Source organism: Tiliqua scincoides, chromosome 2 (genome assembly GCF_035046505.1).
Source record: "Tiliqua scincoides isolate rTilSci1 chromosome 2, rTilSci1.hap2, whole genome shotgun sequence".
In the NCBI taxonomy this organism is placed as follows: Eukaryota; Metazoa; Chordata; class Lepidosauria; order Squamata; family Scincidae; genus Tiliqua; species Tiliqua scincoides.
In genome coordinates, this window is record NC_089822.1 from 133,932,565 (window position 1) to 133,948,088 (window position 15,524).

The 15,524-nt window shown below is 41.3% G+C and overlaps 1 protein-coding gene across 1 annotated transcript in view; it reads left to right on the forward strand.

Moving 5' to 3' along the window:
- ANKRD52 (ankyrin repeat domain 52) overlaps positions 1 to 14,157 on the forward strand; it is a 53,376-nt gene extending 39,219 nt beyond the window's left edge. The window contains exons 20-28 of the mRNA XM_066613836.1: positions 1,451 to 1,568; positions 3,730 to 3,949; positions 5,670 to 5,757; positions 7,268 to 7,351; positions 8,325 to 8,470; positions 8,698 to 8,780; positions 10,157 to 10,239; positions 11,974 to 12,065; positions 13,760 to 14,157. Coding sequence (XP_066469933.1) covers positions 1,451 to 1,568; positions 3,730 to 3,949; positions 5,670 to 5,757; positions 7,268 to 7,351; positions 8,325 to 8,470; positions 8,698 to 8,780; positions 10,157 to 10,239; positions 11,974 to 12,065; positions 13,760 to 14,004 — 1,159 coding nt within the window. The 3' untranslated portion in view covers positions 14,005 to 14,157. The remainder of the gene's footprint in view (positions 1 to 1,450; positions 1,569 to 3,729; positions 3,950 to 5,669; positions 5,758 to 7,267; positions 7,352 to 8,324; positions 8,471 to 8,697; positions 8,781 to 10,156; positions 10,240 to 11,973; positions 12,066 to 13,759) is intronic.
- Positions 14,158 to 15,524: the final 1,367 nt, after the last annotated feature.

Genomic DNA, 15,524 nt, shown 5'->3' on the forward strand with positions numbered 1-15,524 from the left:
ATTTATTATAACTATTACTAGTTATTACTATTAGTATTTAGTATAACTAGTATTTACTAGTATAACTAGTAGACTAGTGGCAAGACTAGTCTATACTAGTAGACTAGTATAACTAGTATTTACTAGTATAACTGCTAGTGTAACTAGTAAATATGGCAGAACATACTGCAGTCAGGCCTTCTTATCTCTGGATTCGGGGACTGCAGATTTGACTACCCGCAGGTCCTGAACCTGCAGGGTCAACCCGACCTGGACCTTTCAGAGGAGACTTGTGCTGTCACCTGGTCACCTCTGGACGGTGTTCTGAGATCTGTGGAGACTGTGTGTGGCCTCCATGGGCCTCAGAAGGCCTTAAAAGGTAACTTCCAGTTTTCGGGGGACGGGACGGGACCAGAAGTTATGTTTTAGGCATTGATAAGGCCTTCTGAGGCACAACCTCTGGAGGGTTAAAGGTGCTGAAACCCGCAGATTTGGTTATACAAATCCGTGGGGTTTCAGGGAATGGAACCCTGTGGATGCTGAGGCACCACTGTATTCTGAATTAAGAGAGATTCTGCACATTTGTTTCATTTCCAGAATTTAATGCAATTTGCAGAATAGAACTTTTTCTTGGTTCTTTCTCTTAAGTGCACATGTAGTACTACTACAATGATGCTGAATGATGCTGCTCTAGATAGAAGACCTTTATTCTTTCATTAGAGAAAACACATAGAGGTACAGGGTCGTGTGCTTTTTTTATGCAGACCCATACCTAGGAGCCTTTTCCTCATAAGCTACCCACTAGGGCTGGCTGTTCTTCCTTGACCACCTCTTCTGCGGCTGCCAGCTGAGGATGGCAACTGGGAATTCTGACTCCCACCTGTCATAAGAAAAGTCTCTCTGGATCATACCTAAGATCCATCAAATCCAGTATTCTGTTTCGTACAGTGGGCAACCAGGTGCCTCTGGAAAGCCCACAAGCAGAACATGTAGGCAAATAGCCCTCTCCCACTGTTGCAACTGGTACTCACATTGTATTTTCATTGTCCTAAATATTTAGTAATACTATAGTAATCCCTGTAAGACTAGTAGATCTATCACATTCCTGGGTTTGCAGTAACTTGTTTCTTTTTAAATTTTAATGAGGTATTTTATAAATATTCTTTTTATTTTAGTGCATAGATTGCATTTGACAAATAATTTCAAAGCAGTTTACTTATATTAGGTTTTATTTAAAAGTGCAGTTCAGAAATAAAGGGCAGCAAGCCTGTTCTGTCCATGAAACTGCTAATTTATTTCTAGAAACTGGTTTAGAATTCAAAGCAATCCTGCTTTAAATCAGACTTATTTTAACAATCAAGATTCAGCCATCATCCTGGAAGACCTGAAGCTCTCAAAAATGGGGATAAGCTAGTTAAACTGTGTAGATACTAGTTTTTCTGTGCCTGAGCCATTCTTTCTTTTCTTCCAGAACTCCGTTGATGTTGGCGATCATGAATGGCCATGTAGATTGTGTTCACCTCCTTTTAGAGAAGGGATCTACAGTGGATGCAGCAGACAGGAGGGGCAGGACTGCACTGCACCGAGGGGTATGTGGAAGAACTGCTTCCAGTTTCGCAGACTACCTACAGAACCCTGCAGAGATTTCTGCACATGCTGTTTGTGTCGGAAGGTGTCTCATGTTGACAGTCAGGCCTATTGGTCCCTCTAGCGCCATATTACCAACGCAGACTGGCAACGGCTTGCTAAGATTTTAGACAGGATTTTTTTATGCCTTACCAGGAATTGAACCTGAGACCTTCTGCATGCAAAGTTCTGAGCTGTTATACTTCCCTAACTAATGCTTAACACAACTCAGTATCTTTCAGAATATTAGTTCCCTCTTTGAAGATTGTTCGCTGCAGCTGAGGAGTGAATTTCCTAAGGTCACCTAGTGAGCTCATGACAGATGTGAGAATCAAACCAAACATGTCCTGATTCATTCATTCAGTCTCTTAGCCACTATGTTACACCAGCTCTTGTAATGGACAGGAGCATATCAAGGCAGTTAGAATAAGTTTAGATTTGGGGAAGGAAGGTTGGTCAGAACAGAGTGAAAAAGAAGATATGGAAATAGAGATTTTAAAGTGGTTTATAGTCTCAGAGTTTTGTTGTTAACAAAGTACAGGAGTTTACTGGTTAATGCAGTGTTGTTCAAACTGTGTGGCGCGGCTCTTTAGGGAGGCACCAGGAACTCAAAGGGGAGATGCGGGATGTCCTCTCACAGTGATACAGTCACACCCCTGGGCAAAATACAAGCCCATCTTCTGCCTGTCATCTGCGTTTTTTTTAAAAGCAGAAGAAACGGGAGTTGCTGCTGTCACCCCGCCCTCTTCTCCCTGCACTCCGAGGCTGGTTTTTTATTTGAATTTAAACTGAACTGGTTTAAGAGTTTTTTGGCTTGGCAGAACTTACGCACTAAGGTTTAAATCCTGTTTAGCCCTGCTAAAATCCTGCTTTTATTAAATGTGCACCTTTGCTCTCACCTAGATACTGTGTCCTAATTTACTGAACCTTTAGATTATGTTCTAACTTAGATTAAGTTTAACTTGGGTTAAGTATAGGGTTAATTTAAACCAAGTAGAAAAACTTGCTTTCCACTTTATCCTCCTCTGTTTTATTTTTATTTATTTATTTATCTGTTTTATTTATTTTTCCAAGTGCCTGTACCTTGGGCTCTTACTCACAAGTAGGACTCAGCTCCTGCTCAGAGTGGACCTCTGTACACACTTATGTATCTATTTTTATTGCCCTCACCTAGCTCCTGTGCCCCAACTTGCTGGACTTTAGAATCCCTCCCTCAGGTTAGATTAGGTGCTAACTTAGGTAAAGCTAAAGTAAAGCTAAATTGCAATGTTGATCTAAGGTCGATTTAAGGTTAGAAGACAAAGAGTTAGAAAGAGTACACTTACCTTCTCCTTCTCTTCCTCCTCTCCTCTTCACAACTCAGGGAGTCTTCCCTCTCCTCCAAAACTCAGAGGTCCACTTGCCTTCCCCTTCTCCTAGCACAGATGCTAAACTCGTGGTGCCTTACCTGGCGCTTTGTTGCTGAGGCACTTGGTGTCCCAGAGGCCATGCGCATATCTGCAGTGTTGATCAGACTGGTTGTTCACAAAGTTCATTTGATAAAACAATTCTATTGGTATGCTTACAAAGTTAAAAAAAATCCTGGACCAGACAAAATCTACCTACTCCAGCATCCTGTCTTCAACAGTGATCAGCAGCTGATCATTTATAAAGCATGTATATTGCTGTGTATAAATATATTTTTAAGATCTACATTTAATTAATGATATGATTAATATAATAATATAGTTAATATATTTAATATTATATTATAATTTAATATAGTTAATATTTCTGGCCACTTCCTGTTTAAAGATGTCACTTCCAGCCCTCAGGAACATGATGGGGATTCATGGCCAACAGCCACGGAGATCAAGGGAGCCGCTGGCCAGAAAAGTTTGAGTACCACTGGGTTAATGAGATGGTGTCAGTTTATTTACTGTCAAATAATTTGGACAGAATTATTAAAATATCTCTGCCTTTTGCATACATCTGAAGTAGAATTACTAACTGAACCTTTCTTTGAGGTCTTAGTGTGCTTCCAAAGGGCAGATGTCCTATTATTGTTAACGTTCCTTTTGATAGCCCAGTGATAGTATTTGGGTTGGGCACGTTCTCTCATTACTTGCTGCTGTTTACTCCCAGGCTATGACTGGTTGTGAAGACTGCCTTGCAGCACTGCTGGACCATGATGCCTTTGTACTGTGTCGGGATTTCAAGGGCCGGACCCCGATCCATTTTGCCTCTGTGTGTGGGCATTCCGAAATCCTGAGGACCTTGCTGCAGGCAGCGCTCTCTACTGACCCTCTGGACTCTGTGGTGGACTATAGTGGCTACTCACCAATGCACTGGGCTTCTTACAGCGGTAAGAATTTCAAGGGTGTGCATGATTCCTGTGGTCCTTTCCTGTGACTAGGTGAGAGCCAGTCTAAGTATCTGTTCATATCGCTGCTAATGGAACACTGAATTTGTAATGTGTAACCCTGCTTTCGGATGCCTAAGACTGATACAAGTTTTGCTGTGGAGATCAATAGTTTACAAGGATTCTGTCCTTGAGGAATCTTTTCCACATTGACTCATCTGCAACAGAATCCCAGCTGTGGATTCTCAGGTTTGTGCTACTGGTACATAGGCTGCTGTGCATAGGCCATACCTGTTGGATCTCACAAATTGGGACAGTGGTTTAGGAATACATACAATGAGCTAGCTGGTGCTGCATGTGACACAAGAGATGTGGGTAACAACACGCTCACTAAAGTACAGAGGGGCTTGTCTGCAATTACTGACCTTCTCAGTTAGCTTTGGAAGAGTCCCAGAATTTCTCAGAGCACAGCTTGAAATCCCCTGGCTTGGCAGAAACAACATTTAAGGAGCAGGCACAGAGGCTTCCATTCTCCCATCATATCTTGGGCTTGCCTCTACTGACTTAGCTATAGCACACAAATAGGGGCTTAGCACAAGGAATAGGATCTGCAAGTTAGGTTTAGGAGGTGGAGACAGAAATTTTAAATTCAAGGCTAAATTAAAGAGGGAGGAGCCCCAGGCTCCTGGTGTTACTTTCCATGATACAAGTGTACAGCATAGCCTTAGACCTGTGGTTCTCAAACCTTTCTGCCCCACAACCCTTCTTCAGCACAGAGCTTGGCAACCCAGAAGCGTTAACGGTGATGTAATAGAGTGGGCCAGAGTCTGGAAAGCAGAGTCTCAGCAACCTGGAAGTGCAGGTTCCGGGCAGGATTCTGCAACCTACCAGAAATTGAGTTGTTACCCACTTGTGAATTGCGACACAACCCACAGTTTGGGAAATGCTACCTTAGACACTTTAGAGCAGGGGTGTCAAACATAAGGCCCAGGGGCCGGATGCGGCCTGCGAAAGCTTTTTATATGGCCCTTGGGCTCTCAGCTGCTGAGCAGTGCTAAGGTGACACTGCTGAAAGGGTGGCTCACATGATAATTGGGCTCTCCCATATCTTGAAATATGATCAAGATTTGTGTATTTTCTCCTGTCATTAGCCGCTAATGAGTTTCTACATGAGAACAGAGTGTTTATTTTTGGTTTTGACCTGTGTAATGTCATCACCTCTGGCCCTCAGCAGGCATTACGAATGCTTTTTGGCTCTCTGTATGACATGAGTTTGTCACACCTGCTTTAGAGGTATCTCTGTCATACCTCTCTGTGACTTTGTCCCTGAGCTTCCTTTTTCATTCTGACCATCCTGGTGTTTTATCTAAAAATTCCAAATTCTGGGTAAAGTTAAACATGCAGACAGAATGAACTGTACATAAGTCTACAACTTAGTATAATGTCTTCTAAGTGCAAAATATAGTAATGCATAAAAGAAGAATCTCTGTAACTCCTCTACAATGGTCTCAGGTTGTTACTCTGTAGTGTGCTAAAGCCAGTTGTAGAAATTCTAGGCCACCAACTCTCAGTTTATACTAGTTGTTATTGCCAGCATAAAAACAGCCCAAGGACTTGAGAAATGGCCAGGTGGCTAAAGGCATCTTTTGGTTTTGCTCGTTAATTTAAAGGAGATAGATGATGTTCTGATCACGTTCCCTTTCATCTTTGATTCCTTTTCCAGGGCATGAAGATTGTCTTGAATTGTTACTTGAACACAATCCATTTGCATACCTAGAAGGAAACCCCTTTACTCCATTGCACTGTGCAGTGTAAGTTTTCAGTTATTCCTTGGGTGAATAGTGGTGAGTGAAGTTGAAACAAGGTTAGAATGGAAACAAGGTTAGAAGTTCAGCAGTGAGGGTCTGAACTTCTGTTCCATCTCAAATAGATTTGTTCTTTTTGAAGCAGTGTGTCAAAAGATGCATCATTGCATGGGAATAATTTTTTATTTATAAAGCTTGTTCAGGACAACAGTGCAGCATGGGTGCTAAATAAGCAAAACTCATAGCACCTGGAATTGGAGTTGGAGATTCCTGTCTCTCCTGTGTTCTCAGATCTTCTTGGCTAGGAGTTATCACAATTAAACAGGTTTGAAATTGGTTTACGTTGTGCAGTAGATATGCTCTAAATATTATATCATAGTTGTGGGAGGAATCCTGAATCTGAATATAATAGTAGATATAGAAGATAATGTTTGTTCTATGTATGTAGTCTTTATGGAAGCCACTAGAGGGCTCATGTCAACTCTACATGTCTTACTTCACCAGTTGCAAGTTGAGTCAAGGCCAAACTGAAGTTAGATGGGAATTCTGTAACTGCATCTTTTTTCTTTCTCCAAAAAGCAGCCAAGTTTTGGAATCAGTGATTTTAACTCCCTGTCTCCACGCTGATTCCTTTACTTAATGCACACCCACTTCCCTATTAGCTGTGTTGAGGAAAGCATGTGCATTAACCTATGTGCACTGCAGCCACCATTCAAATTGGGCACCCCAACACCTGCTTTTGGAGGGAAAAAAAAAAGAAACACATGGAAAGTTCCAGTTGCAGATCTTTCATGTAGCACCTTGTTTGACTCTCATAGAAATTTAGGTTTCTCCCAGGACCAGCATGCAATCCAAGTATTGGGCAACAGAACTGTGTAGATAATTGCTATACTGATTTAGCTCCCATATTTGTCCTGACTGAAAAGAGAGGTGAGCTCAGGATATTAGAATTGTATTTCCAGTTTTGGTAACAGTGGATAGGGCCTTGTCCACATGTTGCAGTGTCCTGACTATTTTCATTGCCTCTGCTTAAATGTATAAGTAGCTCTAACTTTCAGTGAATAAAATTTTGTCACATTAAAAGTGGCCAACTCTCTGCTGAGTTAACCCTGACACGCACATGTGAGTGAGTAATGAGCACTCACATATATACGAGGCTACTACAGCTTAATGGGCTGATTCAGTATATCAAGGATGTCTACAACCATACTACTCTGAAAGCGCCCAATCTTGAAGTATATCAAGGCCAGCCTATCCAGATTAGTAGTTTTCCAGATCTCAAGCAGAAGACTTTCCTAGTATTGCTAACTGTCTAACTAGAGACGCCAAGGATAGAAACCAGAACTTTCTACATGTGTGCTGTGCTATGGAACTATGTATAGCCCTTCTCATATGTATATGCAGTATGTAAGTGATGTGCTTCATTTGCATCTCTCCTCCTTTTTGCTTTCTGCAGAAGAAAAATGAAGCTATGCCATATTAATTAATTGCTCCTCACATTTTCTTCCTTCTGCAGAATTAACAACCAGGATGGCACTGCTGAAATGCTTGTGGAAGCATTGGGTGCCAAGATTGTTAATAGCAGAGATGCCAAAGGAAGGTGAGTGAGAGTACAATCCTGTTGATTGCACTGGTAGATATGCTAGCTATGTTGCCCCTCCTACTTGTGTTCCCTTCAGACATCACTGCTGAGGCCTGTGTTTGGATAGGGAATGACTCCTCAAGAAATTGGCATAGATGTTAGAGAAATTGTAGGGGATGAAGTTTTTGAGACTGCTGGTATCAGATAGCATTGAACTTGGAGCTTAGTTATCGGATTGCTAATCTGGTGTGCAAAGATTAGGTTTGGCCTTTACTTTGCTGCCAGCTTCTTAAAGTCGAACAGTGACAGAAGTCACGCATCTTTCACCAAAATGGTAGCCCTTCATCTCTGCTTTCCCCCAGAACATGTAATCCAGGAAAATATGATGTCATTGCACTCCAACTTTCCTGACCTCTGCAGTGACATGGATGGGGAAGCTTGGAATAAAATCACGTTCCATCATGTGCTTGGGACGAGAGCAGAGAGGAGGACCAGAGTTGCTGTCTTTTATGGCCACCCTGCATATTTTGTAATGTCAAAGTGTGATATTAGACTGTAGAAGACTGTAAAGAAGGCAAAAATAAAAGCAGGGATGTTCACAAAACCACATAAACAGGAAGAAGTTACCATGTTAGTAATAAATAGTGTCCCATGCACATTCAGTAGATGCCCGTGGCATTTGCACAACTATATCCCACATAGCATTCTTGGTCGCAGTGGTTGTGTGTGTTTTTGGGGGGGGAATAGAATTTTGACAATGGCAAAACGTTATTGTGCAGGTGCTAGGAAAATTAGATATTCCTGCAATAGAGCTACTCCTTTGGGGAAGTATGGCAAAATCCTTAGATGTTAATGCACTGCTGACAGAGTGAAGAAACAGTATTCCACACGGACTGTAACTTCTAACCACCATACAAGTAGAAATGGAGCCTTTTTTGGTGGTAGCTGGCCAGGTCCTTGTTTGTTAGTAACTATTCCTCTTTCATCCCAGGACCCCCCTTCACGCTGCTGCCTTTGCAGACAACATCCATGGTTTACAGATGCTTTTGCACCACCAGGCCGAGGTAGACGTGACTGACCAACTGGGAAGGACCCCTCTGATGATGGCTGCTGAGAATGGCCAGACAGCAGCAGTTGGTGTGTTGCAAATCCTCTGCTCAGTGCCTGTCTTGTTTTCATTGTTGGATTTTAACCTTTCCCAAGGTCTGCTTACAAGGCCGTAGTCTTAAAATGCATGTAAGATGATGTGGTGGCCTGTAGAGTGGGAAGAAAGGCATTTTACGTATGAAAGTGTTGGGGTACAGCCTAAAATTTTGATGACACTGTGCTTTGTCTCTCACTTTGCAATCTCCACCCATTTTCAGAGTTTCTGCTGTACAGAGCAAAAGCAGATCTAACTGTGCTGGATGTCAACAAGAACACAGCTCTTCACCTGGCCTGCAGTAAGGTACAGTATGCAAGAAGAGACCTGCTCAGGGCACATTCATTTCTATCTTTTGATGTAGCTGTTAATGCTAAGGTGGAGGGGATTCTGTATCATTCTGATTGAGAGAGAGACTGTGGGCATCCATATATTTCCACCCAAACAAATCCCAATTGCACCTTTTAAATAAACAATTGAAATCTTAGTTGCCAAATATGCTTAGTTTACTTCCTGCATATTTGGGTTTTTGTTGGCAAGGAAAATTGTGGGAGCGATAGGTGTAAATGGGTAATGCAGAGGTTCTCAAACTGGGGTGTTGCGACAATCATTGCAAACCTTGAGGACTAAAAACATCTTGATTTTATTTTGAAAGCTCTCTCAGAATCCATTATAGGTATCAAATACAATATTATTGAAAAACTATTCTAAGAACATTTCGCACTTTGCCTTGGAGTTGCACTGGCTTAGCTTTTTTTTAATCTAATAGCCATCTAAAGGTGCAAGTTTGGTGCTAACGATGACTTACTTGCTTTGTTTTAGAAAACCATCTTATGTGATTTCACAGATTTTACTGCATACATATGTGTGTGCGTGCGCACAAGATACACAAATATGAAAAACTTATGTTGGGGGCCACCAAGCCTTCAGCTCCTTTCGTTAGTAGTACTTTGTGAATTATACCCAAGGGTTTGAATACATCCCCAAACCCAGATATTACAAAATGTCGTCTCTGTTTTCCCCCACAAGGAGACTCTGCATCACAGTTTCAAATAAAACATTCTTCTTCATACATGTGCATGTGCAGACCTGGTTCGGATGTCACATTTTGATCAATTCGTAATTTGGAGGATCAGGAACATGCTATGAGGCTTTCTCTCCTCTGCCCCTCACATCCCGGTATCCTCTAATTCAGTGGTTCTCACACATTTAGCACTGTGACCCACTTTTTAGAATGAGAATCTGTCAGGACCCACTGGAAGTGATGTCATCAAGCAGAATGAATTTTAACAGTCCTAGGCTGCAATCCTACTCACACTTACTCAGGAATAAGTCCCATTTACTATCATAGTTAAAAGAATAAACAGAGTAGCCTGTTAAAAGTACAGGTCTCTTAACATTTCCCCAGCTGCAGTCACATACCTTAGTAGCATCAAGTCTAATATATTAAAAATAAAATATTGACATGAATGGGGACCCACCTGAAATTGGCTCGTGACCAATTAGTGGGTCTCAACCCTCAGTTTGAGAAACACTGCTCTAATTTATAGTTTGTAGGCAGTGGAAGCAAAAGAGGAGGCACATGAGTCTGCACTCTGTTCCTCATCTGAAATGTAGAATGAAATGCAACTGTTCAAAGACACCTGTTTTGAAACAAAGCATTTCTTAACTTCTTTTTCCAGGGTCATGAAAAGTGTGCCTTGTTGATTCTGGGGGAAACCCAAGACCTTGGCCTTATCAATGCAACTAACAGTGCTCTGCAGATGTGAGTATTTGCGCAGCTGGTGAAAATGAAAAATGGTTCCTCCTTCTTCCCCCACTTCTCTCAGTTTTCTGTCAAACAACATTGTAACTTTACAGAACTGAGGAAAGAGAAGTATCTTGTTACCTGACAAAGAACCTGCATTTGGGAATAGACTGAACATTCTTAATTTGATAAAAGAGATTTGATGCTTCTGAGGGTAAGGGGACCCAGGAAGAATTAAACTCTTGCCATGGATGCTCCAGAATTTAAAATTCTTTCTTCATCTTGGGCATCATCTTCATCTTCATCATCCCTGAACCCAGTGGCAATATAATCATGTGTAAGCCCTCCCACCCCACTTCTTCCTATGGTGCAGTGATCAGTAATAGTTCCTCAGGGCACCAGGTCTCCTGTTTCTCACTGGAATAATAACTCTGTAACTCATTCTTTTAAAGTAATTGAACAATGGAGATTACTGATGGAAACTTGTCTTGTTCTTCTGAAATCTAATGTCATGTCCATGCTGCTTAACAATCTTTTTCAACTTTTATAATTCATAAATTTTATAATTATATATACCATAGATACTAATCTACAAGTTGATTTCGCAGATAAGTTAAGGGCAGGTTTTGAGCCAAAAATCATGGAATTTTCTATGACCCTCAGATAAGTCGGGGGAGGGGTTTAAAATACTTAGGGGGATGCCTGACTATAATTTTGTCTGATTTTATCCAAGGCCAGATCCTGAAAAATAACCTACCAGTAATTGTTACCTAAGAACTGTACAGTATCTAATTTATTAAAAATTTAGTAACAGATCATATGATATATCTTATTCACTTACTTTTTAAATTGTGGTATTCACAACCTTTTAGTAAACACTGTCAGAGTAAGTGTACTCTAAACGACATGCCAGCAGAACCATTGGTCAAATCCTTCTTTAAGGTGCCTGGTTTGTTAAGCCAGATGCTGTACATATAACACATAACTGGGAGAGTGCAATTCAATTCACAGCAGAGAGACAAGCAAAAAGGAACGAGCTTCAGCAAGCACAGCTACACATAGCAGCAGCAGAAAGAAAAAAAAGGAGGCATTTTAACTGGAAGGGAGTTGAAGGCGCTTATGTCAGTTTTGAGGAGGCTTTGTGAGGAGTAAGTGCTGCACTTCCATAGCAGCAACCCTCATACAGACTACAATTCCTATAAGCACCTTCTCTTCCTGCCTGGAGAAGAAGCTTAAATGGCTACCTCTGAATACCAGAATTACTAATAAAAATTCTCCTTTTTCCTTCACCCCCTGTGTCCTGCTTCTCAGCCCAGTCTCACCCTCCCCCACTTCACCAGACAGCTGCTAAATTTTCCAGAAGTTCTCAGAAGCTTCTACTTTATTTACCGCATTGAGCTGGGTTTAAGTCGACTTAGGTTTTCAGGCCCAGTTTTTAGGTATACTTTTTTTTTTTTACTTATAGGCGAGTATTTATGGTATTTATAATAGTTTTTTAAAATATTAATTGTAAGTTTTATAATTTATAAGTTATAAAATGTATTGGAGGAAAAACTTGGGTTGTGTTCTAGAATAGAGTTGTGTGATTTTTCTTCCTGTAGTAAGTGAATCTTGCAAGTTATCCTCCTTGCTTAATATATGTGAGGTTAACTTCGAATGCCCTCAGTTTCAAGAGGAGGGAATTCTTCCCTCCCCCAAGCAAGTAGGTTTCATCTAATAACGCACTCCCTTTTTTCTTCCTGCGATGGTCAGGCCGCTCCATATTGCAGCTCGAAACGGACTGGCCTCTGTTGTTCAGGCTCTGCTGAGCAGAGGTGCCACTGTGCTTGCTGTGGACGAAGAAGGTGCGTATTCCTCACATTTGGAAGCTCTTCCAGACAGGCGGGGTCAGGTACAATTCAGTGTATCTCTTGGTGACATCTGTGAGTTTGGCTGAAGTGTGAAATTTGCTTGGCTGGGTGGGGGAGATTGTTTGGTGGTATTGCATGTATCCCATATCTTGATTTGAAACAAGAGTGAGAATATCTGCCTCTCATTTCTTTCCATTTGTTTTGAATGTCATGCTCTTAATCTGGGTGTACATGCATGTGTATGTAGAAGAGGAATGTTTAGCTTTTCATCTTAATACCATTATATGCACACACAAAAATGTGCTGTTCTGTATGTGTTTGGAACTTTAAAGGCTACAGTGATTCACAAGATTGCTTTGATGGCACTGTATAGATTACAATGATTTAATTTCATATTTTTGTGAAATAGGCAGTTTTATGTTGTTCAAAGGGACAACATGACTGGCTGATTTAGTAGGGTCCCTCTTTTCTTGTCTCTTGGGACCTAAAGAATCCCTTACATTTGTTGCATGTGGGTGATGGGACAGGAAAGGTAAATTTTTGCTATGATGAATTCTTGACATTCATAAGGCTTCCCCCTTCCTTTGAATGTTAGGGAAATGGTTCTCATGCACCGTTACCTGAGCTCTGTGTGCATGAAATTCTCAAGAAGAAGTTGTGTAGGTGCCCTGAAAGTATTGCAAACTTCAGAAGGAGAGAGTCCTGTGAATGGATTTCCCACGTATATATTGGAAGTGATTTCCTTCCCTTTCCCAAGATTTTCCAAACTGTATCCAACATCTCTTTGAAGCTTTCTGGCTTCAATCAGTTAAGCCAATTAAGCCGCCTTGCTGACAAGAAGATACAGATACAAGAGATGTAAAGATACAGGAGATGTAATCTTAGGTTATTAGGGTAACATCCCTTGCCTGAGATTGCTAGTTAAGGTCCTATGTATATCTTCTAATAGCTGGTTGGGAATCTAGCTGGCATTATGAGGAACTTAAAGCTAAAATCAGCAGGTGTCAGTTATGATAATGCCTCTTACAGTGGCAGTGTAATCACACCAGTGAGGTAAGAAGGGAGGGAAAAAAGTGCAAAGATCTTTAAAAAGGATATTTGAAGATGGGCTGTAGCCCAGTGGGTCTAGCACATGCGTGAAGAAAGTCCAAGGTCCAGTTTCTGACACTTCCAAGTAGGACAGTGAAAAAAAATCTTGCCTGAAATCCTAGAGTCTGTGCCTGAGCTTGATGAATCAATGGTCTGACTCAGTACAAGGTGGCTGCCTATGTTCCTAAATATTGACATGCCTAATGGCCCTACCAACTCATGGCATGTATTTGCTATACAGTGGTCCCTCAGTATCCGTGAGGGATCCATTCCTAAACCCCCTATGGATACCGAATTCAGCAGATAGTGAAATCACTTGGGGGGGGGGGGCCCTGGCAAACTGGAAGTGCCTTCTGAAAGACACTTGTGGTCATATTTGGGAGGTCACTGAGGCCCTCCAGCCACAAGCTCAGCATCCACATATATCCAAATCCCATGGATGCTGAGCCATGGATAAGGAGGGCCCACTGTAGTCCTCAAGGTGAACTGAGCAAGTGATCCAACTCTGCTAGAAAACTACGGTGGCATTCTTGCCTGAGTTTAATTTTTTGGATTTGAATTTGGGTATCAGTTGTCCTCTCTCTCTTTCTCTTTTGCAGGCCATACCCCAGCCTTGGCTTGTGCCCCCAACAAGGACGTTGCCGACTGCCTGGCACTTATCCTTTCCACCATGAAGCCTTTTCCACCTAAAGACGCCATCAGCCCTTTCAGCTTCAACCTCCTCAAGAACTGCGGCATTGCTGCCAAGACAGCGGCCTGCAGTGCCCTGCCCAATGGGAACAGCTGCCCTTACACAAAGGATAGGCACAATGCCATCGGCTTAGATGGTTGTTACTCGGAGTAGCTTAAAAACCATAATGGGTGATCTAATATCTTCTATTTATTTAGAAATTCTATAAATATAGGATACTTTAAAGGAGAACAAGACTGGAATAGGCCTTCTAAAATGGCATGGGAACAAAAAAGGGGGGGGACACCTCAGCTTCTGCTTCCTATCTGGACTCTTGCCTGAGCACTAGCATCATTTGCCCTTGATAGTTACAAAACAGTGATGTGGTCTCAAACTAATTCAGAGTTATTGATTGGAATTATATTTTTTCTTCATTCTGAAATCTGCTTAAGTTCTGCCTACCTCTGTCTCTTGTTACAGTGTCACTTCTGAGCCAGTGACTTTATTAGGCCAGCCATTCATACCCCAGTTCCTCTGAGAATTGAACAAAGGGCAACCTAAATGTATTTAGCATAAATGTTTGCATAAATATTTAGCATAAATGTATATTTAGCTAAATATTTAGCATAAATGTATTTAGCATAAATTATTTACCTAAATGTTTGCTAATTAAAGGGGGCGCAAGTCTCAGTTGGAGGGGCTTGAATGTGTAGTGTCTGAAACTTGACCAGTGCCAGGCTTCCAGTATGCCTAGCTTCTGATTCTTTTGTGATAATTTTCTCTATACTTCATGACTGAATACATTTGTTTTGTGGGCCATCCAGTCTAGGCTGGGAGCAGAAGTCTGAATTTCTTCTGGGTTTTATTTGGCATTAGGGGATTGACAACTGAAGGACCGCCAAGGAGGGCAGCAGCTCCTGGCAAAGTGCCACTATTAACTGCTCTTTCCTTTATGATAAATTTTTGTTTGTTTGTTTGTCGTGCTCGCCCTTTTTGATTCCAGTGAAAAACACTTGAATTGAGAACTACTGTACCTGGGACACTATGATACCTTAGGCAGCTCGTACTCCCTCATATGCAAAGTGGGTGCTGTTGCCCTGCTGACGCGGTCCTATCGGATAACTTGCATATGCGCTGCCAGAATGATCCCTACCATATCAGGCACTTTAGGGATTTTCTCTTTTTGGAGGCTGTTTTTGTTGGGGTGGGATGGGTAGAAAACATTGGATTCCCCAAAGAGAATTTTCTTCTTGGGGTTTCCCCTCTTCTCTGTGTTGTGCAGTGTTTCCACATTAGACAAGTCAGTGTTGCTTTTTTAAAGAAAAAAAAATTATTTATAAAGAAACAAGCATTTACCTTTTTAAAAATAGCAAAAAAAGAGCTTTCTGCAAGTTTCACCTTTTTAAGGAAAACAATGCACTTCAGAACCTTACTTACAATCCTACGCTTGTATTTATAATTTTTCCCCCTTGAATGCCATCCAGCAGGTTTCATTAGGGTGTGTGCATGGGTGTGTGTGTAGGTATGTCCGCAAGGTTAGTGTGGTGTTTTTTTTTTAATTTTAAAAATTATATTTATAAAAATGCAGGTTTTACGCATTTGAGTGTATGCACTGTTTTTCTTTTTGTACTGTAAATGTGTATCATGTGTAGAATCTAACAAAAAAAGAATCACCATATCATAAGTACATTTAA